Source organism: Crinia signifera, chromosome 7, assembly GCF_055691185.1.
Source record: "Crinia signifera chromosome 7, ASM5569118v1, whole genome shotgun sequence".
Taxonomy (NCBI): domain Eukaryota; kingdom Metazoa; phylum Chordata; class Amphibia; order Anura; family Myobatrachidae; genus Crinia; species Crinia signifera.
This window is the reverse complement of record NC_139223.1, coordinates 195,371,425-195,394,774: the sequence shown is the minus strand read 5'-3', so window position 1 is coordinate 195,394,774 and position 23,350 is coordinate 195,371,425. Positions and strand designations below refer to the sequence as shown.

Sequence of the window (23,350 nt, the reverse complement as noted above, 5' to 3'; positions counted from 1 at the left end):
TTAAGACTTAGGGGGAAATTTACTAAGATGGCATTCTGTTATGGGCAACCAATCAGACACTATATTTTGTCTTCTAGAAGGTACTAAATAAATGAGAAGATGATTCTGATTGGTTGCCCACAGCAACATGCCACTCCCATCTTAGTAAATTAGTGGTACAAGATTTCCTAAAAGTCATGTTACTATACACAGCCACACTGCAAGGAGCTAATACAACATGTATTTCAGATGCCAGAGCAGTTATCCAGACTGTTCTATATATCAGACCCAGGGGGAGATGTATCAAACCTTCCAAGAGAGCAGGTGGAGTAGTCGGCCGTAACAACCAATCAGATTCTGCCTATCATTTAATAGAATTTACTACAATACAATTATAATTTTTCTAGGAAAAGCTTCAGGTATCTGGGTGGTGGTGGTGGTGGTGGTGGGGGGGGGGGGTGTGATGTATCATGTAGTAAAAAGAGTGAAGAAGTTGCCTTTACTTCTTATTTTATAGAATTTACTTGATAAATACTACCTCAAAGCTGATTGGCTGCTATGAGCATACATTGCCTGAGTTGGGCTTGCCCAAGAGAAATACACTTGGCAGATGTGCAGTTAGTACAATCATTGTTTAGAGTACTGAGAATATATTACATTTTACAATTATAAAGATAACAGCAGAATAACCTGTTAAAGTACCACTTATGACCGCAATGTGATGCCGAGCATTGTCATTCACACAATGTATTGTTTGTACAATCAGGGGCGGATTGGGGACTAAAAGTGGCCCTGGAAAATTTCTGAAAGTGGCCTCATGTATGTGGGCGGTGACAAATCAATAAAGGGAGGAGCCAACATTACAGTAGGCGAGATTATTACATCACTATACTTAGATACATTGCTGCAAGGCAAAACTAATGCCACACACTGTAATGTCTATTACACATCATGTCAGGACTTTACACATTTTTGTAAAATAGCGACTACAGGGATAGTGCGCGCCGCAGGCGCGCGGCGAAAATCCACACTGTAATGCCTATTACACGTCGCACACCCATTACATAGTATACCAATTGCAACAATGGCCTGCCAGGCTTGCTGGGGCCGAGCCCCCCCAAATAATGACTACACTACAGCACTATGGCTAGTGCCGTGCAAGAACCGTTGTTAGTGTATTGCTAGCCCACAAAGCAATTTACTGCAGACTTTTTTTTTACCGTAATCCTGTATTAAAACATATATCGCGCTCATACATACACCACCACTCATACATACACCAAAGGGAGAGAGCAAAAGGATAGAGAGAATGAGAGCGACCAGGAGAGAACAGAGAGAGAGAAAGAAAAGAAGAGAGAAGAGAGAGAGACCAGGAGAGAGCAGAGAGAGAGACCAGGAGAGAGCAGAGAGAGAGACCAGGAGAGCGCAGAGAGAGAGACCATGAAAGCGCAGAGAGAGCGAGAGATACCATGAAAGCGCAGAGAGAGAGAGACCAGGAGAGCACAGAGAGAGCAGAGAGAAAGCGAGACCAGGAGAGCGCAGAGAGAGCAGAGGGAGAGAGACCAGGAGAGTGCAGAGAGAGAGAGAGACCAGGAGAGCATATAGAGAGAGAGACCAGGAGAGCGCAGAGAGAGCAGAGGGAGAGAGACCAGGAGAGTGCAGAGAGAGAGAGAGACCAGGAGAGCACAGAGAGAGAGAGAGACCAGGAGAGCATATATATATAGAGAGAGAGAGACCAGGAGAGCATATATATAGAGAGAGACCAGGAGAGCACAGAGAGAAAGAGAGAGAGAGAGAGACCAGGAGAGCACAGAGAGAGAGAGAGAGACCAGGAGAGCACAGAGAGAGAGAGAGAGAGAGAAAGAGACCAGGAGAGTGCAGAGAGAGAGAGAGAGAGAGAGACCAGGAGAGCACAGAGAGAGAGAGAGAGAGAGACACCAGGAGAGCACACAGAGAGAGAGAGAGAGACCAGGAGAGCACAGAGAGAGAGAGAGAGACACCAGGAGAGCACAGAGAGAGAGATCAGGAGAGCACAGAGAGAAAGAGAGAGAGAGAGAGAGACCAGGAGAGCACAGAGAGAGAGAGTGAGAGAAAGAGACCAGGAGAGTGCAGAGAGAGAGAGAGACACCAGGAGAGCACACAGAGAGAGAGAGACCAGGAGAGCACAGAGAGAGAGAGAGAGAGAGAGAGAGACACCAGGAGAGCACAGAGAGACCAGGAGAGCACAGAGAGAAAGAGAGAGAGAGAGAGACCAGGAGAGCACAGAGAGAGAGAGAGAGAGAGAGAGAGAGAGAGACACCAGGAGAGCACAGAGAGAGAGACCATGAGAGCACAGAGAGAAAGAGAGAGAGAGAGACCAGGAGAGCACAGAGAGAGAGAGAGAGAGAGAGAGAGAGAGACCAGGAGAGCACACAGAGAGAGAGAGAGAGAGACCAGGAGAGCACACAGAGAGAGAGAGAGAGAGAGACCAGGAGAGCACAGAGAGAGAGAGAGACCAGGAGAGCGCACAGAGAGAGAGAGAGACCAGGAGAGCACAGAGAGAGAGAGAGAGAGAGACCAGGAGAGCACAGAGAGAGAGAGAGAGAGAGACCAGGAGAGCACACAGAGAGAGAGAGAGACCAGGAGAGCACAGAGAGAGAGAGAGAGAGACCAGGAGAGCACACAGAGAGAGAGAGAGACCAGGAGAGCACAGAGAGAGAGAGAGAGAGACCAGGAGAGCACAGAGAGAGAGAAAGAGACCAGGAGAGAGCAGAGAGAGATAGACCAGGAGAGAGCAGAGAGAGAGAGACCAGGAGAGCACAGAGAGAGAGAGACCAGGAGAGCACACAGAGAGAGAGAGAGAGAGACCAGGAGAGCACACAGAGAGAGAGAGAGAGAGAGACCAGGAGAGCACAGAGAGAGAGAGAGACCAGGAGAGCGCACAGAGAGAGAGAGAGACCAGGAGAGCACAGAGAGAGAGAGAGAGAGAGACCAGGAGAGCACAGAGAGAGAGAGAGAGAGAGACCAGGAGAGCACACAGAGAGAGAGAGAGACCAGGAGAGCACAGAGAGAGAGAGAGAGAGACCAGGAGAGCACACAGAGAGAGAGAGAGACCAGGAGAGCACAGAGAGAGAGAGAGAGAGACCAGGAGAGCACAGAGAGAGAGAAAGAGACCAGGAGAGAGCAGAGAGAGATAGACCAGGAGAGAGCAGAGAGAGAGAGACCAGGAGAGCACAGAGAGAGAGAGACCAGGAGAGCACAGCGAGAGAGAGACCAGGAGAGCACAGAGAGAGAGAAAGAGACCAGGAGAGAGCAGAGAGAGAGAGAGATAGACCAGGAGAGAGCAGAGCGAGAGAGACCAGAAGAGAGCGAGACCAGAAGAGCGCAGAGAGAGAGACCAGGAGAGCACAGAGAGAGAGAGAGAGAGACCAGGAGAGCAAAGAGAGAGAGAGAGAGAGAGAGAGAGACCAGGAGAGCACAGAGAGAGAGAGAGAGAGAGAGAGAGAGAGAGAGACCAGGAGAGCAAAGAGAGAGAGACCAGGAGAGCACAGAGAGAGAGAGAGAGACCAGGAGAGCACAGAGAGAGAGAGAGAGAGAGACCAGGAGAGCACAGAGAGAGAGAGACCAGGAGAGCACAGAGAGAGAGAGAGAGAGAGAGAGAGAGAGAGAGACCAGGAGAGCATATAGAGAGAGAGAGAGAGACCAGGAGAGCACACACAGAGAGAGAGAGAGACCAGGAGAGCACAGAGAGAAAGAGAGACCAGGAGAGCACAGAGAGAGAGAGAGAGAGACCAGGAGAGCACAGAGAGAGAGAGAGAGAGAGAGAGACCAGGAGAGCATATAGAGAGAGAGAGAGAGACCAGGAGAGCACACACAGAGAGAGAGAGAGACCAGGAGAGCACAGAGAGAGAGAGAGAGACCAGGAGAGCACAGAGAGAGAGAGAGAGAGAGACCAGGAGAGCACAGAGAGAGAGAGAGAGAGAAAGAGACCAGGAGAGTGCAGAGAGAGAGAGAGAGAGACCAGGAGAGCACAGAGAGAGAGAGAGAGAGACACACCAGGAGAGCACACACAGAGAGAGAGAGAGACCAGGAGAGCACAGAGAGAGAGAGAGAGACACCAGGAGAGCACAGAGAGAGAGACCAGGAGAGCACAGAGAGAAAGAGAGAGAGAGAGAGAGAGACCAGGAGAGCACAGAGAGAGAGAGAGAGAGAAAGAGAGACACCAGGAGAGCACAGAGAGAGAGAGAGAGAGAGAGAGACCAGGAGAGCACAGAGAGAGAGAGAGAGAGAGAGAGAGACACCAGGAGAGCACAGAGAGAGAGAGAGACCAGGAGAGCACAGAGAGAGAGAGAGAGAGAGAGAGAGAGACACCAGGAGAGCACAGAGAGAGAGACCAGGAGAGCACAGAGAGAAAGAGAGAGAGAGAGAGACCAGGAGAGCACAGAGAGAGAGAGAGAGAGAGAGAGACCAGGAGAGCACACAGAGAGAGAGAGAGAGACCAGGAGAGCACAGAGAGAGAGAGAGAGAGAGAGAGACCAGGAGAGCACAGAGAGAGAGAGAGAGAGAGAGACCAGGAGAGCGCACAGAGAGAGAGAGAGACCAGGAGAGCACAGAGAGAGAAAGAGAGAGAGAGACCAGGAGAGCACAGAGAGAGAGAGAGAGAGAGACCAGGAGAGCACAGAGAGAGAGAGACCAGGAGAGCACACAGAGAGAGAGAGACCAGGAGAGCACAGCGAGAGAGAGACCAGGAGAGCACAGAGAGAGAGAGAGAGACCAGGAGAGAGCAGAGAGAGATAGACCAGGAGAGAGCAGAGAGAGAGAGATAGACCAGGAGAGAGCAGAGCGAGAGAGACCAGAAGAGAGCAGAGAGAGAGAGAGAGACCAGGAGAGCGCAGAGAGAGAGACCAGGAGAGCACAGAGAGAGAGAGAGAGAGACCAGGAGAGCAAAGAGAGAGAGAGAGAGAGAGACCAGGAGAGCACAGAGAGAGAGAGAGAAAGAGAGACACCAGGAGAGCACACAGAGAGAGAGAGAGAGACCAGGAGAGCACAGAGAGAGAGAGAGAGAGAGAGACACCAGGAGAGCACAGAGAGACCAGGAGAGCACAGAGAGAGAGAGAGACCAGGAGAGCACAGAGAGAGAGAGAGAGAGAGACACCAGGAGAGCACAGAGAGAGAGAGAGAGAGAGAGAGAGAGAGAGAGAGACCAGGAGAGCACACAGAGAGAGAGAGAGAGAGAGAGAGAGAGAGACCAGGAGAGCACAGAGAGAGAGAGAGAGAGAGAGACCAGGAGAGCACAGAGAGAGAGAGAGAGAGAGAGAGAGAGAGAGAGAGAGAGACCAGGAGAGCACACAGAGAGAGAGAGAGAGACCAGGAGAGCACAGAGAGAGAGAGAGAGAGAGACCAGGAGAGCACAGAGAGAGAGAGAGAGACCAGGAGAGCGCACAGAGAGAGAGAGAGACCAGAAGAGCACAGAGAGAGAGAGACCAGGAGAGCACAGAGAGAGAGAGAGAGAGAGAGAGACCAGGAGAGCACAGAGAGAGAGACCAGGAGAGCACAGAGAGAGAGAGAGAGAGAGACCACGAGAGCACAGAGAGAGAGAGAGAGACCAGGAGAGCACAGAGAGAGAGAAAGAGACCAGGAGAGCACAGAGAGAGAGAGAGAGAGACCAGGAGAGCACAGAGAGAGAGAGAGAGAGACCAGGAGAGCACAGCGAGAGAAAGACCAGGAGAGCACAGAGAGAGAGAAAGAGACCAGGAGAGAGCAGAGAGAGATAGACCAGGAGAGAGCAGAGAGAGAGAGATAGACCAGGAGAGAGCAGAGCGAGAGAGACCAGAAGAGAGCAGAGAGAGAGAGAGAGACCAGGAGAGCGCAGAGAGAGAGACCAGGAGAGCACAGAGAGAGAGAGAGAGACCAGGAGAGCAAAGAGAGAGAGAGAGAGACCAGGAGAGCACAGAGAGAGAGAGAGAGAGAGACCAGGAGAGCACAGAGAGAGAGAGAGAGAGAGACCAGGAGAGCACAGAGAGAGAGAGAGACCAGGAGAGCACAGAGAGAGAGAGAGAGACCAGGAGAGCACAGAGAGAGAGAGAGAGACCAGGAGAGCACAGAGAGAGAGACCAGGAGAGCACAGAGAGAAAGAGAGAGAGAGAGAGACCAGGAGAGCACAGAGAGAGAGAGAGAGAGACCAGGAGAGCACAGAGAGAGAGAGAGAGAGAGAGAGAGAGAGAGAGAGAGACCAGGAGAGCACAGAGAGAGAGAGAGAGAGACCAGGAGAGCACAGAGAGAGAGAGAGAGAGAGAGAGAGACCAGGAGAGCACAGAGAGAGAGACCAGGAGAGCAGAGAGAGAGAGAGACCAGGAGAGCACAGAGAGAGATAGACCAGGAGAGAGCAGAGAGAAAGAGACCAGGAGAGAGCAGAGAGAGATAGACCAGGAGAGAGCAGAGAGAGAGAGATAGACCAGGAGAGAGCAGAGCGAGAGAGACCAGAAGAGAGCAGAGAGAGAGAGAGAGACCAGGAGAGCGCAGAGAGAGAGACCAGGAGAGCGCAGAGAGAGAGAGAGACCAGGAGAGCGCAGAGAGACCAGGAGAGCGCAGAGAGAGAGAGAGTGGGACCAGGAGAGCATAGAGTGAGAGACCAGGAGAGCACAGAGAGAGAGAGACCAGGAGAGCGCAGAGAGAGAGAGACCAGGAGAGTGCAGAGAGAGAGATAGAGAGAAAAGGAAAGCGCAGAGAGAGAGAGACCAGGAAAGCGCAGAGAGAGAGAGACCAGGGGAGCACAGAGAGAAAGAGACCAGGCAGAGCACTGAGAGAGACCAGGACAGCGCAGAGAGAGAGACCAGGGGAGCACAGAGAGAAAGAGACCAGGCAGAGCACTGAGAGAGACCAGGACAGCGCAGAGAGAGAGAGAGACCAGGGGAGCACAGAGAGAAAGAGACCAGGCAGAGCACTGAGAGAGACCAGGACAGCGCAGAGAGAGAGAGAGAGAGAGAAGGAGTACAGGGAGAGAGGAGAGCAAAGTGAGAAAAATAAAAGGGGGGGAGATAGAGCAGAGAGGGAGAGAAAGAAAGAGAGGGAATAGTGGGGGAAAGGGAGAGGGTTGAAAATGGTATGTGTGCTTCCCCCCCCCCCCCCCTGTACATAACCTAGAAACCCCCCCCCCCCCTTCCTTCTTCACTTTCAATATACAAGGCAAATAGTGTACCTGGCAGCAGGTCAACATCAGGTGTTTCGATGGTCAGGGCAACAGCGGGTACCATAGAGGAGGCTGAGGTGGTGGGTCCTTTGTGGGAGGCTGAGGTGGCAGGTCCTGTAGAGGAGGCAGAGGCGGCAGGTCCCGTGGTAGTGGCGGCTTGTTCTGTGTGGAGGGAGCAGCAGTGGGTCACATAGAGAAGACTGAGGCGGCGTGTCCCATGGAAGATGAGGCCGCGAGTCCGGTGGCGGGAGCTGCAGGCAGTAGCAGGCAGGGGCGTAACTAGAACATTCAGGGCCACCCCCATTACAATGTCGCTAAACAGGGCAGGAGAGAGAGTGAGGGGAGTGAGAGACAAAAAGGGTATCAGGTGGAGAGAGAGATAGAGGAGTAAGAAAGGGGAAGGGGTGGTTCAGGAAGTGAGAGGGAAATTCATGGAAAAAGATGGAGAATATAAAGAGAGAGATAGGGTGGTGAGAGAGAGGACATCAAGGAAACAGAGAGGGTGTCAAAGAGAGTGGGGGAGGAGCACGGGAGAGAGGGAGGGAAGTGAGCGGGAGCAAGTGCATAAGGGACAGAGAGAGAAATAGAGGGGCACAAGAGAATAAGGGGGGTATTCAATGTGAGGGTCACAGCAGTCGAGCTTGCTCGACCGCCGTGACCCAGTCCTGTTCTCGGTCAGCTCGACTGGAACATGCAGGCGGGATTCAATGTCCTGCCTGCCGTGGAGCGAGAAGGGGGCGTGGCCGCGTGTTGCAGCAGGGAAGAGGCGTCTTCCTCGTCACTTCCCGGCCGTTCTCAGCAGAACGAGCCTGACGGCTCGTTCTGCCGAGATACCCTGCTCAATGCTGTCGGGGGAAGACAGCATTGAATAGGGCCCGGCGGGCATCTCCCCAACGGGAGATGCTCACCGGAGATTGTATACCCCCCTAAGGCCGAGAGAAGGAGAGCAGGAGAATGAGACAGTGAGGGACAGAGACAGTGAGATGCAAAGTCAGAGAGAGACAGTGTTGAGGAGGGAGAGAGAGTGTTGGGAAGGGAGAGAGACAGTGTTGGGGAGGGAGAGTAGGAGAGACAGTCAGACAGGGGGCAGCATAGATGGTTCAAAAGAGCACCATATGGAGACATACAGAGACAGACATGGGGTCTCACATTACATACATATACATATGCATTAACATGACCAAAAGTGTATGGGGAACACAGTGGAAGATTCCCATGGCAAACAGTACCATACCACCCCCCACCCCACGCTAAAAAGGTTTTATGGCAGAAAGTAGCCCCAATCCCCTACACCACCACACCCCCCCCCCCCTCTCAGATTATAGAACAGCGGGCGGGAGGAGGCGGGGCCATTAGATCTGACTGCGGCCACCCACCTCCAATGACGCCCGCTGCCGCTGAGCGGCTGAGCAGCCCCGCCCTCAGCCCCTGTAAAGTTGTGTCAGCGTGCTCGGCGGCCTCGCTAGTGTCGGCCTCCCGGGAAAGTTCCCGGTAGTTATAATGGCCAATCCGCCCCTGTGTACAATGTAGTTTGTAAAGAACACCAGAGCGATATTTGATGCACGGCTGCCGATTATCAATCATTTGCTCGTGCGTACAGATCAAAGCGCGCATGCGTGAAGCTGTCCTGCGATACAATCTAGTGTCTTTTGTAATCGCTGGCCATTACGCAAGTAGATTGACAGGATGCCGGCGTTTGTGAGTATCACCCGGCCGTATACTGGGAGCGTCAGGGAAAATGCAGGTGCGCCCAGGCGTTTCCAGCGAGGGTGTGTGATGTGAGCTCCGGACAGCCTGTTTCTATCACACTGGCTGATTAGGTCCTGGGATCCGCACAGACTGCACACACTGGAACAATCATCACATGGTGAGCAGTTGCTAATCGGAGGGCTGCAATACCTGATCGCAGGGCTGTACAAATGCACAGCTCAGCAATCGGGTCTGAATAACCCCATAGTACTGCTCTACATTTAAATTTTGATTTTACTCCACCTGCTTCTCAAATTTATTTACATTTACCAAACTTTTATGGCAAACAAATGCTTTTCTAAAACAAATATAGCGCTACTATGTCACTTAGTAGTCCTGCATATGGTTATTCCCTACCCATGTAGGAGTGGGATCATTGGACAGGCAAAGCATTAGGTCTACAAGAATTAGGTCGACACCACTAGGTCAACATGGGAGGGCCAAATGCAATCGGGTGCAATCAATTACATGGCAAATTCAACCTGGTTTTGCAGTGTAAATGATTGCCGCTTTAAAAAAAATGGGAAAACTCTTCCACAATCTCGCACTTTCTGATTCTCACACCCTAATATATTTGGCCCTAAGGGGTAAATGTAGGGCCGCCACTAGAAATGTTGGGGCCCGGGACTGACCTACAGTCCGGGCCCCCAGCGGCATAGCACCATACCTCCAACCCCCACGCGCCCGCCCATGACAGCACCCTACCTCTTCCGTCTCCATTACTTACCATCCCCTGCTTCGGTGTCCATGGTCAGGTCCGGCGCACACAGTGCAGCCTGCAGAGCACCGAGCCCCTCTGTGTCCTGTGGGCAGCTTCCCAGGCCCCTCCAGAGGCCGGGCCTGGGACAGCTGTACCCAGGGCACCCCCCTTTCGGCTGCCCTGGGTAAATGTATGAAGAATGTTTTGTGCAAGGTGATAATGCTCCAGCCAATCAGCTCCTAACTATTTATATATTGTTCTCTATGGGGATTGATACAGTACCACTTGTCCGAGCTTCATACATTTACCCCTAAGTTTGAGATCACAGAAACCCTCAGACACATTACAGTACATACTTATACCATACATGGTTGTACATAGGAATACGCTATGTAATATTTCTCTCTGTTTCTACCCATTCCAGGTTGGCATCACAACTGAAGAAATAGATCTATTTGTTCACCAGAAAATTATTAGTGAAAATGCTTATCCATCCCCATTAGGGTATGGTGGGTTCCCCAAATCTGTGTGTACCTCTGTAAACAATGTGGTCTGCCATGGAATTCCAGATAGGTACTTTGTTTTTTTGTATTTTTATAACCCTCCACACTTCCTTGTATGTATGTGTAAAGAGTATGAGTAAAAAACAGGACAGTCTCTTCAGGAGGGACATTCGTTGTGTAGCCTGTTGGAACACATATACAGGGTAAAATGATAAAGTGCAATTTTTGAAACCATAGAACCAGCATTGTTTAATGTTCAAATTTCACTCGGGAGACAATAATGCATTATGGGAGATTCCCATAAAAAGGGATTATGGGGAAAAAGGAACTAAAAATAAACCTATTAATGCTCACCCGTGTAAATTTGGTTTTACAGTAACTAGCATATATCAACTGTAACATCCTGAGAACCTAATTAGGATTTTTTTTCACGGTAACCATTAGTGTTAAAAGTCTCCGCCTACACGAACCCACGCGAAGCGTTTCATATCAGAGAGAGCCATGAGTAATTATCCCATGAAGTACAGGATCCCTTATCCGTATATCCCATATCCAAAATATTCCAAAAACCTTAGGTTTTTAGAATATTTAGCAATTTCTTTGGGAGTATGGGTACAGTTGCTGGTGTTTCATGCCCCTTTCAGACTGCACTTTTTACCAGTTATTTTGCAGTTTTTTTTACCGTTTTAAAACGGTAATTTGTGCAATCTGAAAGTCAATTTACCGGTACTATTGAACTGTTATTTCTAAACGGTAATAAAGCAGGGTTCTACCAGGTTCAGACCCGGGTTTTTTTTTTCATCCACTGTTTTCTATGGGTTAAAATGGGTTCAGTGTTGTGAAGGAACAAAAACTGCATTGAAATACCGTTTAAAGACATGCGGTGTGAAAGGGGTTTTAGCTGGCAGACCCGTTTTTAGAAACGTTTTAAAATACCTGGTCAATGCCAGTTTTGCAGTCTGAAAGCAGCATTACACACCTCTGCAATGGCTACTCGCACCCTTCACAGGGAATAGGATTGCTTGGCTTAATTGCTCCTTGAGTAGCTGTATACATTATGTAATGCAGTTGTTTAAAATGACTAATAAAGCTTAATATTGTTGCCTACGAGTAACAATAGGACAGAATGTTATTACCTCCTAGAGGTAAATAAGTTTATGTGTAATTACTCAGTGAGTAAAAGTATGGCTAGGTGTAATTAATTGTGCATATTACATGAGTGTTGTTTGCTGTCATTATCCCTAACACTCTGACGTATGTGACTTATGGGGTTATTTGTGGTAAGTCACATTACTCATCATGGAGTAAATACATTAAAGCCCCTTTGTTCTGAAGAAGACCGTTGCAACAAGGAACAGGAAATGTGGGGAGCTTCTAAAAATTTGTTAGATATACTTTCCAATAAATTTATCCCAAAAGAAAATAAGGGGAAAAGCAACAGGTCAAAACAGTTATGGTTAAACAAGAAAGGAAACAAAGCAATGGGAATGAGGAGGCATTCCAAAAATGTAAGGCGCTAAACAAAGTTTGTAAAAAGGAAATCAAAAGAGCCAAAAGGGAAAACAAAAAGAATATAGCATTAGAGAGCAAAACCAATCCTATTTTTTTAATAGTAAAAGATAAAAAAAAAAAGGATAACATAGGCCCCATAAATGATGTGGATGGTAAAAGCATAACTGAGGATAAAAATAAGGCAGAGATACTAAACACATTTTTTCCTTCCGTTTTCTACCAGAGAGGACCAAACTTTGGAAACCACAGGCATCACAAATTGAATGGGCACGGGAGTATTATATAGCATTCAATGCAGAAGTGGTACTTAAATGACTCTGCAAAATAAAAAATAATAAATCACTCGGACCAGACAGAATTCACCTGATGGAACTAAGGGAGGAGATAGGGAACCCCTTGCACTCCATATTCGCTAAATCGTTCTCATCAGGTTTGGCACCTAGTGACTGGAGATTAGTGGAAGTGGTACCAATATTTAAAAAGGGTAAAAGGGAAGATTGAATATTAAGAGATATATGGTATAAAGAAATATTTAGTAAAGGTTGAGTATCCCGTATCCGAATTATTCCAAAAACCGTGTTTTTTTAGAATAATTAAAAAACATTTTTTACCCCTCCCCCCAAACCCTTTTTTTATACTTACCAAGTCCCCCGGCGTCCACGGCAAGCCTTCAGCATCCTCTCCAGCGGTCCCAGGAGTGCATTGTGCGAGTGTGTGCACGCGCCGGTGACGTCGCCCAATGCACTCCTGGGATCGCTGGAGATGCCGGAGATGGTGCTGGAGGCCTGCGGGGGACAAAGTGGACGCCGAGGGACCATCGGGGCAACACCAGGGGACAGGTAAGTATGTTTGGAAAAATATTCCAAAATTATCCAGAATGCTTGTGGTCCCGAGCATTTCGGATAAGGGATACTCAACCTGTACAACATAATATAATCAGGAGGAACCAACATGGGTTTGTAAGGGATCATTGGTGCCAAACTTACCTGATTAGCTCCTATGAAGAAGATAGGATGAACCTAGACAAAGGCAATACAGTTGATGTGGTATACCTGGATTTTGGGAAGGCCTTTGACACGGTGGGGGAAATTTACTAAGATGTGTATTCTACTTCACATGTGATGTTCTATGGGCAATCAATCAGATCCTATCTATTATCTTGTAGAGGGTGCTAAATAAATAAGAAGTAGTACTAAGGGCAGTACCCTAGAGTTCGGTGTTCGGGCCACTTTCAATTAACATATTTATCAACAACATAGAGGATGGTATATTAAGTAGTGTCCATCTTATTGTATGATTCTAAATTGAGCAGAGTGATTAAGACAGGCCAGGATGGATCCATGCTACAGAGGGATTTAAACAAACTGGAGGAGTGGGCAGATAAATGGAACATGCATTTCAATGTTGACAAATGTAAGATTATGCATCTTGGGGAGACATAATCAGTGTGCTAGCTACAGTCTTAATGTGGTAGACGTAGTAGCATCAGAAACGTAAAAGGCGCTAGGAGTGCAAATTGATTATAAACTTGGGAGCAATACCCAATGCCAAGCAGGGAAGTGTTCTACAAAATATATTGTTGGTGAAATAGTACAAACATTATTTTGGTTTAAAGATCCAGTAATCTGAATGGTGTGCAGCCTGAAATAGTCTGTAATAAATGTGAACAACACCAGCATGCTAAATACCTGTCATTTTCTTCTCTTTTTTACGTCTTCTATTTAGCCGACCCCTTGAGGATGGAGATATTATCAACATAGACGTCACAGTGAGTCATTTATTAAACACCTTTTATCTGTTTTACAATTCCACAAAGTGCTTTGTCACTTCTGGTGTTAAAATAAATCCTTTCCATGACGTATCCTCTAATCGTACCCCATGACCCTTCTCCCTTTTCATAACGCCAAAGCTGTTCCAATCTGCGGCTCGTGGAACTGCAAGTCTCTGAATGCTGCTCTAGATACATTGACAGTCAGGAACCTGCAGGTCTACACCAATAAATGAATTAAATCTAGACTATAAATTCGGGAATGACTGACCATATAAATACAAATAATAACACTGCAAAGTTTTCCTTTTGATATAGATGACAATACAAGCGAGTTAGAACATTACGTGTCAGTTCCAAAAGCCGCCGCGGACGTTGTAGTAGATGCTGTTTACTTGTTCCGCGAAAACAGCTGTTTTTATTTCCGTTGCTGCTCTTTTTTTTTTTTTTAACCCCGGGTTTACTCCGAGTAGACCTGGGCTTGACATGAATTTAAGGCTGGAATCGGATGAACTGAGATCAGTGTAGGCCTAAGTGAAATGTCAGCCCAATCCCGCTATGTGTCATGTTTTTGAGAAGGTGTAATTGTTATTGATCCTTCGTGTAGATAATGCAGAGCGCCGCAGTACGGAGCAGCTGCTGAAGATAGATATGTATGAGATGAGCGAACGCAGGGGAAAGGCGGCATTTTTCTTTCACTCTAGCGAGATTGATCTTCCTTCTTCCTGCTGATTTGGAGTAGGGCCTGTCATTATCTTACTCTGTCATTAGAGGCTACATTGGCCTGTGTGTGTCAGTCTATTTGGACAGCAACTCTTTTGCTAGCAGTGTTCCCTACATTTATTACAATCCCTGAAGATAGTGTTGTGTTCCATTTGCAGCAGATGAGCCTTTAACCCTTTCGCTGCAGAGCAATTATACGCCAATCCCACGGTTAACGTCTTGCAGGCAGCTGTGCGTTTTAACACATGACGAGCAATGGTTACGGGAGCCATCTTTACCTGGTGCATGAAGATGGGGCACTGGAGGATATCCAATATAATTAGGGCTGTGGCCCAAATTTTTAAGAGCTGTTGTATTTATTTTGTGTTGCTTTACAAATAGATCCTGTATTTTGTTTTGTTTAATCAGTCCTATTCCTGACGCCGCTGGGATTTGAGAACTTGGGGCTATTGCTCTGTGTTCTTACTTTACATTTACAGGTATCTAAAAGGAAAATACAGGGCGATTTGTGTGGGCTGTTATCATCTGACATATATATGTTTATTATTACTGGTCGATATTAGTAGTTTTCGGGGCTTGTGTTTGTTTGTAACATATTGATTTAGATTTGCTTTCCTGGACATGTCCATTTTATTTTGTATACTGACCAAATTGCAGTGTCATATCTCTTGTTTTGTGCACTGTTAAGCCCTGGACACAGGGGGGTGATTTGTGAATGTTGATTCTGACTGGGCCAGCTTCAAAAGTGATAAAATGGAGAGTGATAAACAACCAACCAATCAGCTCCCGCCTGACATTTTTCAAATACAGTCTGTGACATGACAGGTAGGAGCTGATTGGCTGGCTGTTTATCACTCTCCATGTTATCACTTTTGAAGCTTAGTGCATCTGGCCCACTGGCAATCGAATATGCTGAATACTAACATTACTTATGAGGTATCACACTCTGGTCTGTATCTTACTGAAATAAAGACCAGGGTGTGCTGAGAAGCACCAGAGCAGAGAGCTACATCACAGACAGGAAAGATTAACTGCACAGGTTTTGAAAGGTGCAAGGTGCTAAACTGAACACTAATACACTTTCAAGCTATAACTGCATCTATATACTGTATATATATGTCTAATGTCTGTTTGTGTGTCTCCGAAATACTGCCATCTGTTGGCAGCGAGTGAAACTACATCTCTTTGTCTCTCACGCATGCACAAACAAAGAGGCAATCACAATGTAGCAGACTAGCTTTTGAAGCATTAGCTTCAAATGGGCTTGCTAGTGAATACAATAACTGCTTTGCAGTGTTACAATGTACAATGCGATGGTGAGGAAGGTGTAACCCCGAAAGTACATAAGCTTAAAAACATTACCAAAATAACATAATAATTACAAAACATTTTCTTGTATGTAATGTATGTAATACAGTCTAAACCCTATCTTTGATATGCATCCAACCTTAAATATATATATATATATATATATATATATATATATATATATATATATATATATATATATACTTACTAACTGACCCGCCCAGCTTTGCCAGAGAAAACCTTGGGGGCTTTTTTAACTTCCAAAATTGCTGTAAAATGTCTTCTTATGCTGTGCCCAAGGCCCAATATTGTAATTTGTTAAAACCTCCACCATAATGTTAGAATGTGTTTGCATTGATACTCAGGCCCTTATTCAGATCTGATCGCAGTACAAATTTGTTCTCAAATGGGCAAAACCATGTGCACTGCAGGTGGGGCAGATGTAACATGTTCAGAGAGAGTTAAATTTGGGTGGGGTGTGTTGAAACTGAAATCTAAATTGCAGTGTAAAAATAATGCAGTCAGTATTTACCCTGCACAGAAACAAAATAACTCACACAAATGTAACTCTCTCTGCACATTTTACATCTGCCCCACCTGCAGTGCACATGGTTTTGCCCATTTTGAGAACAAATTTGTACTGCGATCAGATCTGAATAAGGGCCTCAGTGACAGCAATGAAATCAGGTGTGGTGTTGAAACACACTGATCCTGACTTGATCGCTTGTGTGTGTTGATGAATTCCACATCCACTCCTGATATTTAGCACCTGTGATGCATTTATTTTTTTGTGTGTTGTACTGTTTTTGTGTGTATGTTGTAGTGTATGTGGGTGTGTGTTGTATTGTGTGTGTTATGTATGTGTGTGTATGTGATGTGTGTATCTGTCCAATGCGTAAGTGTGTGAGGTGCGCTACATGTATATGTGTGTGTAGTGTGCTGTGTGTATCTGTACAATGTTTAAGTGTGTGTTTGTGTGTGTGTTGTACTGTTTTTGGGTGTGTGTTGTAGTGTGTGTGGGTTTTTATTGTACTTAATGCGGTGTGTTATGAATGTGTGTGTGTGGTGTGCATCTGTCCAATGTGTGTGAGGTGCGCTATGTATATATGTGTGTGTGTGTGTATAGTGTGCTGTGTGTACGTGTGTGTGTGTGTGTGTGTGTGTGTAGTATAGGTATATCCCCAATTATTCCTAATTGTTTAAAGCCTCCACCATAATGTTAGAATGTGTTTGCATTCTTACTCATTGACAGCAATGAAATCAGGGCCCATATTCTGGTTAACTCACAAGGCTGTGAAATTCGCAGCCTTGGGAGTCCCCCAGATGGCTCCCCTTCCCACCGCGATCCCCCGCACATGCACATAAATGCACATGCGCACAAGCAAAACATCGGTCCCCCGTGCAATTAGAGTAGAATCAACCCCCAGGTGTTGTTCCTTCGTCATATGTTTCCCAGATCGTCAATCTTTTTACCAGCTCATCAATCAAGGCAAATTGAACCTTGGTATTTTTTAAATTTCTAAGTGAAATTTCCCAAAAGTTCACACCACCGGGTCCAGAGGTACCTTGTCACCGATTTCGGCGGTTCTGAGTGCCACGGAGTCTCCGCAATGCGACAGATATGCACACACACTCTTCAACTTATTATATAGATTTCGCCCTTAAAACCATGGTGCCGTCAGGTCTCATAATGAGTCCACCCACGTACATTAAAAGTGCTTCATTTTATTGGAAAATAAATACATCTGAAATATGAGTGGTCACCACATGTAGTAAGTGCATTTCTATTGGGTATAAAAAGAAAACCATTAGTGCTTACATTTTACATGGCATCAGTGGATGCACTCTTCCCGGCTGAGCTAATCATTATTCAAAGAGTTATCCACATGCAGGTTCCTGATTGCCCCAACCTGCCCTTAGATTACTTGTAATCATATGCAACATACTACGCATGTGTCTTGCCTTTCAGACATTCACTTCAACAGTTTTCCCCTTTTATGCAGCTTGGATATCCTTACTCTCCCCCCTTTCAATACAGATTCTTTGTCCATCAAATCAACTACACAACTAATGATCTTTGTTCGGCACAAGACAACACCAAACTACCCGGAGTCTTAGACTGTTTTGTGCTGGTGCCTTTCCGAACTTGTTACTTCTGTTTACGAGACAACTGTGTAATAATGTGTAGATTCCCCTTACAATTGGACTACAGCAGCAACACAATGAGGCATGGACTCCATGGGCTTTTTGAAGTACTGTGTATATAGTGTACAACAATAACTCTTGAATAATGGTCCACAATTCCCTAATATTTGCTTGTGGTGGAACCCTGCTAATAGTGGCAAATTCAACTGCATCCTACTTGTTCTATTGGGTTTGAACCTGGTGATTGAAAGGACCAACTCATGATACCAAACTCAGAAGAAGATGTTCCTCCAGCCATAATCTGGTGGCACCTGTCCTGTGATGTGGCATATTGGCATGCTAAAAAAGCCTGTGTCCTTCTGAGTGAATGCATTATACGATTGGGTGCAAATTATTTTTAAGGATATTCCTCAGTGTCCATTGGTCACATATGCATGTGCACGTAACCAACATAGCGGGTGGGGGTGGGGGCGGAGCGGGGCGTGGGGGTGCCCCATTACCATATGGGAACGCCCAGCGCTTCATGATCAATTTTATATGCATGCACCTTCCACATTATTCGATGGTCAGCGACCATGTGGGTGTTCCCTGGAGCATGCGAATGGATGTTTATGTTAAACATCCATTCACAGCCTGTCCATGGGAACACATGCTGCGAGGGGGGGGGGGGGGTTGTTGGACTCACAAGGATGTCACATGCCCTAATGTTGTGTAGTTGTGATATATTGAAATAGCTGCACTTGATAATACAGATTTTGGGTTGATTTTGGAGATGGAGTGACCCATTCCTATGACACCTACTATCAAACATTGTTCAGCATTTCTTAAAATATGATACCCTGCCATCTTTACTGTGACTTAAACGGCATTAGATTTTTGAGATTTTTTTTATGACATTTCTAATTTGCCTGGTGTACAAAACGATAAATTCAATATTGGGAATTCCTAATTACTAGGCAATGCTGTTGATTGTTTCAGGTCAATATCCCTTCTTTGCTTTTCATATAAAAATGGATATTGGGACTATTTCAGTAAGAGTTGTAGTTTTACAAATACTCTCAAAACAACAACTCCCAGCGGCAGCATACAGGGGGCCCGGCCAGCACAAAAGAAGGCCGACCCACATACCAGGTCCCATCCTGCCATGCGATTGCAAAGTTTGCTATCATGCAAGCTCTTCGCTGTACAGTGAAACGTTTGCATGCTACGGGTGGCAATTTTCTAACTGTTACCACAGTTTAAGAGGGAGTGCATGTATGCGCAGATTGATGAAAAAAATCTAGCAATTTTAAGTACATCACCGTCTGAACCTGAATTATGCCCATTGACTCTCTGAACCAATATTACATTTCTTGGATAGGGTGTGTTAATGCTTTTATGACCTCCCCAAACTTTTCCAGGCCCCACTGTAATTCCTCAATGTTTTAAAATATTTAAAACACAGCTCTTCCCAAATTACCTGTGTGAAAAAAACAACAACCAAGCATCAAGAAGGCTGTTGGTGTTCCTCTGCTGACAATTGCTGACAGTGTGGTGTCGCTAGTGGACTCCTTAAAGTTCCTAGGAACCACAATCTCCCGGGACCTTAAATGGGGGCCCAACACAATTCTTCCTTAGGCAACTGAGGTAGTTCAACATCCCCCAGAAGCTTTTGCTCCCCTTCTACTCCGCAATTGTGGAGTGTGTACTGTGCTACTTAATACTGGTCTGGTACGACTCCGCCAGCGAGAGAGACAAATGAAGACTCCAAAATGTAGTCAGAACTGCGGAAAAGATAATCGGGACGGACCTTCCCTCTGTCCTGTACCTGTCAGAGCAAAAAAGCGGGCAACGAAGATAGTCAAGGACCAACTACATCCTGGCCATGGCTTGTTTAACCTGCTGCCATCAGGCAGACGCTACAGAGCTATTCCCACCAGGTCCACCAGAAGCCTAAAAAGTTGCTTCCCATAAGCGGTTCACCTGTTGACACGTGAACTCATGAACACCTCACTGTCTAGTCGCGCCATAACGCTTTGCACATAATCTAACACGGTGTCCCCTCGGAATAACTTTCTGTATGATTGTACGTGTTCCCCCACCTCTTTATATTGTTTATTGTTTATACTGTATGCTGTTTACTTGTTACCCATCTGGCTGCTGCACAGCAAACCGAAAACAAATTCTTAGTATACGCAAGAATACTTGGCCAATAAAGCTGATTCTGATTCAGATATTTTGGTTACTGTACTAGTTTGGTATATTGTATGTATATGTTTATACAGCAGACATTTTCAACCGGTGTGCCACCAGACCACAGGTCACAGCAACTCTCCAGCACTACTTTGACATGCGGGGCAGGCGGCTTGGCCTCAGCGCTGTGTGTGCGAACGCAGCTCTGTCCTATGGAGGTGACATCAGGTGACGCCGGAACGTGCCTGTGTGTAGCAGGCGCCGGGAACATTAGATCATCCTATGCGTTCCAGGCACCAGGCGCGTCCCAGCACATGCGCAGAAGGCCTCCAGTGGGGGACTGAGGATTCCAGCCAGAGCCATCTTGCAAGTGCGCAACTCTTTTGGAATACCTGAGGGGGCAGGTGCGTGCAATAATAAAGCAGGGGCATTTGTGTGTGTTATTTGTAAAGGGGAGCTGGTGCGTGCAATAACAAAGCAAGGGCATTTGTGTGTCTCATTTGTAAGGGGGGCTGGTGCTTGGAATATCTAAGGAGGGGCAGGTATGTGGAATAACTAAGGGGGGGGGGTAGGTGTGAGGAATTACAATGGGGACATGTGTGTATAATTATTACCCTGTGGGGGCATGTGTGTGCAATTACAATGGGGACTGTTGGTGTGCCTTGGCAAATTATAAAGTCTTGTCCGGTGTGCCGTGACCTGAAAAAGGTTGAAAATCACTGTTATACAGAATACCTTTTTTGTATCATGTTGATTATTTAATAAATATATGTGCACTTAAAGTTCACCAGACCCGTGTACTAGGAGCAACAATACATCAATCAATGAGAGCGCATTTTAGAATGTTTGATTTTTAATGTGTAATAAAATGGATATATATTTTTACATTTTAAGCTCTCTCTTTGATTGATGTATTATTGTTATGTATTAGTTTTCCAGTAAACTACTTGGGAGCCCCTAATACAATATATCAATTGATAAGCAATTGAATAATAGTTCTTTGCGAGTCAGTATATTTATATATAGGAAATGTGCCATGAATGATTTTTATATTATCACTATGGAGTGAGTGATATTAATGTGCTTACAGTAATTCATGTCACATTTTACTATTTTGCGCCCCATTTTTGCTTCGACCGTGTACTAGGTGGAGTGAGTCATTTTGTTCTGATGAAGCCAAATTTAACTGTTTTGACCCTATGATTGATTAGCTTTATTCGATGTGAACATTGGCAGAATTTCCCAGTAACATCTGCCAACTGCAGGGAATGTCTAGCAGTGAGAGTAACCACCTGTTAATAAGGTGGTTGGAGTGTGCTCAGGTAATGTTATTCTCTGTTCTTTGTAAAACTATGAATGATTGGGAGGATAAACATTGCCAAGTCTTGAAAGAAAAGCTGCTGCAACTTCAGAATCAGAAGAATCAGAATCAGCTTTATTGGCCAGGTATACTTGCATATACTAGGAATTAGAGGTGGATTGCTGTGCAGTTAAACAGTGACAATACAGATATCAATAAAACATACAGGCATACGCTAGATGTACCCTAGGGAGGGCAATAGACATGTACAGGGGAGACACAGGGAACATATATTTGCTGAGCTGCACAAAGTGAACTTGGATATGTGAGGTATATATTGCAGTTGGACAGTTACCCAAAGCGTACAACAAAAGACACATTAGAGCAGCACAAATTAAACCAAAATGTATATCAGTGTACTGAAGTGGTCCACTGGAACTCAGTCACTTCTGGGAGAGTCCCAACAATTTAATTATTGTTAATTTGAAAGCAAGAAGCGGGTCATATTTGTCTATTTCTTAAGGAATGGTTTCAACCTAAAGCTAAATCAGCAATGCAAATATAGAAATATTAGTAATAAGTAATTTCCAACTTGTTCTAGATTAAGGTGTTTCTGGCAGTTTGATCCACAAATATATGAGAAACTCACTATTACTGTGGAAAGTCTCAGGTCTGTACAGCGGCTGTCGAAGCCACTTGTATTTAATTCCACATCTAATACTGTAGTTGAGTGGGATGCAAAGGGGCAACATATACAAAGGAGGTAATTAGGATACAATGAGTTTGATAGTAAAAATTGGCCCTTTGTCAGCATATGAATAAGCAGCTGTATGTAGCTGCTTATCCATGTCTGTAAGCTGGCATACAGTTAAAATGGCATTGGTCCTAAAGTTAGGTGGTGAAGCTATCCACCTAACTTATCTTTGGGTGAGACTTTCTTTTCTTCGATTGAATTTTCCACGAGCAAGAAGTGAAAGCTCAGGAATGGAAATAACCTTTGATAGAAGAGATAGATGTGGAAATAAAAGTGCAGAACAAGACCATGATATAAGAAGACTATAGTCAGGAAGAACTGCCTTTCTTGGGCGATAACATGGGAAATGTGAAGAAAACCTTTTCGGGGAATGCCTTGCGAGAATATATGGATGAGTGCTAGGACAAACACTCTCCTTTGGAGGGAACATCAATAATAATGTAGGCTGGAGATGAGCTGTGATATCAGTTTCATAAATTTCACTGCCATGGACAAAGACCCATGTGGGTGGAAACGCGTTGGTAGCAGCTGAAGGCCGTTTGCTCAGAGTGAAAGAAGTAGGAGTGTGGAGGATTGGTGAAGCAGAGGAGACAATAGAAAACCCGATCAATGCAACTTTTTATTCCATTAAGAGTTGTCGGGAGGCACGTCATATAACATCTCTGACCATGCTCCTATCCACCTGTTTGGCCCCACATTGCCGGGCGTAACATCTAGACAATTGCAGATATTCACACCGGGACAAGCACACAGCATCCACCAGCTGTGTTTGTGTGCTCTGAGGGAAGTGCGCGGCGCTCACCATCTATGACCGTATGCCCAGATCTGCACTGAAGTGGCATTGCGGAGAGAGTTGCAGAGTAATCACTGTCTGTGAACCTAACACCCCGTTCACCGTTGGATTCCAGGAGGTCCTATATTATAGGGAGATTGTGGTGATGCCTAGGTAACCACAGCAGCAGTGTGGTTTCCTGGCGGAGGACACTATCCCTATACAATCAGCAGTGGCCCTGCCAAATGAGAGTCCAGCAGTCCTGAGAATGGGTGAGATTGTCTCCTCTCCTCATTACCTATATTTGAGACCCCAGATGTTTTTTGTATATACAACAGACCTATAATACCACAGGGATGTCCCAGGAATAACATATTTTTCCTGAGGTTAATTATTTGCCAGCATAGATAAATTACCCTAAAGGTCCAGTGGGTTCCAATTGTTTAACACTACTTACCTGCACTTGTGACTTTTAAAAAGTTTTTTTTCTTTTTCTTTTCAGCATACACACTAAGGTCCTTATTCTGGTTCACTCACAAAGGCAAATTCCTGCAGGTGGGGCAGATGTAACATGTGCAGAGAGAATTAGATTTGGGTGGGGCTTTACTTCAAAGTGAGATCTATATTGCAGTGTAAAAATAAAGCAGTCAGTATTTTCCCTGCACATGGTTTTGTCATTTTGAGAAGGAGTTTGTCTTTGGGAATGAACCAGAATAACCCCCTAAGTATATTTAAACATGGCAAGCATAATTTGTATTCACAATAATTACCTGTAATTGTTACCTTATAAAGGAAAT

General features: G+C 45.7%; 1 protein-coding gene across 3 annotated transcripts in view; it reads left to right on the top strand.

The window, feature by feature from the left end:
• METAP1D (methionyl aminopeptidase type 1D, mitochondrial) overlaps positions 1-23,350 on the top strand; it is a 182,305-nt gene that overhangs the window by 82,206 nt on the left and 76,749 nt on the right. For all 3 annotated transcript variants that reach the window (XM_083154812.1, XM_083154813.1, XM_083154811.1), the window contains 2 exons: positions 10,021-10,169; positions 13,337-13,379. In XM_083154812.1, the coding sequence (XP_083010938.1) occupies positions 10,021-10,169; positions 13,337-13,379 (192 nt within the window). The remainder of the gene's footprint in view (positions 1-10,020; positions 10,170-13,336; positions 13,380-23,350) is intronic.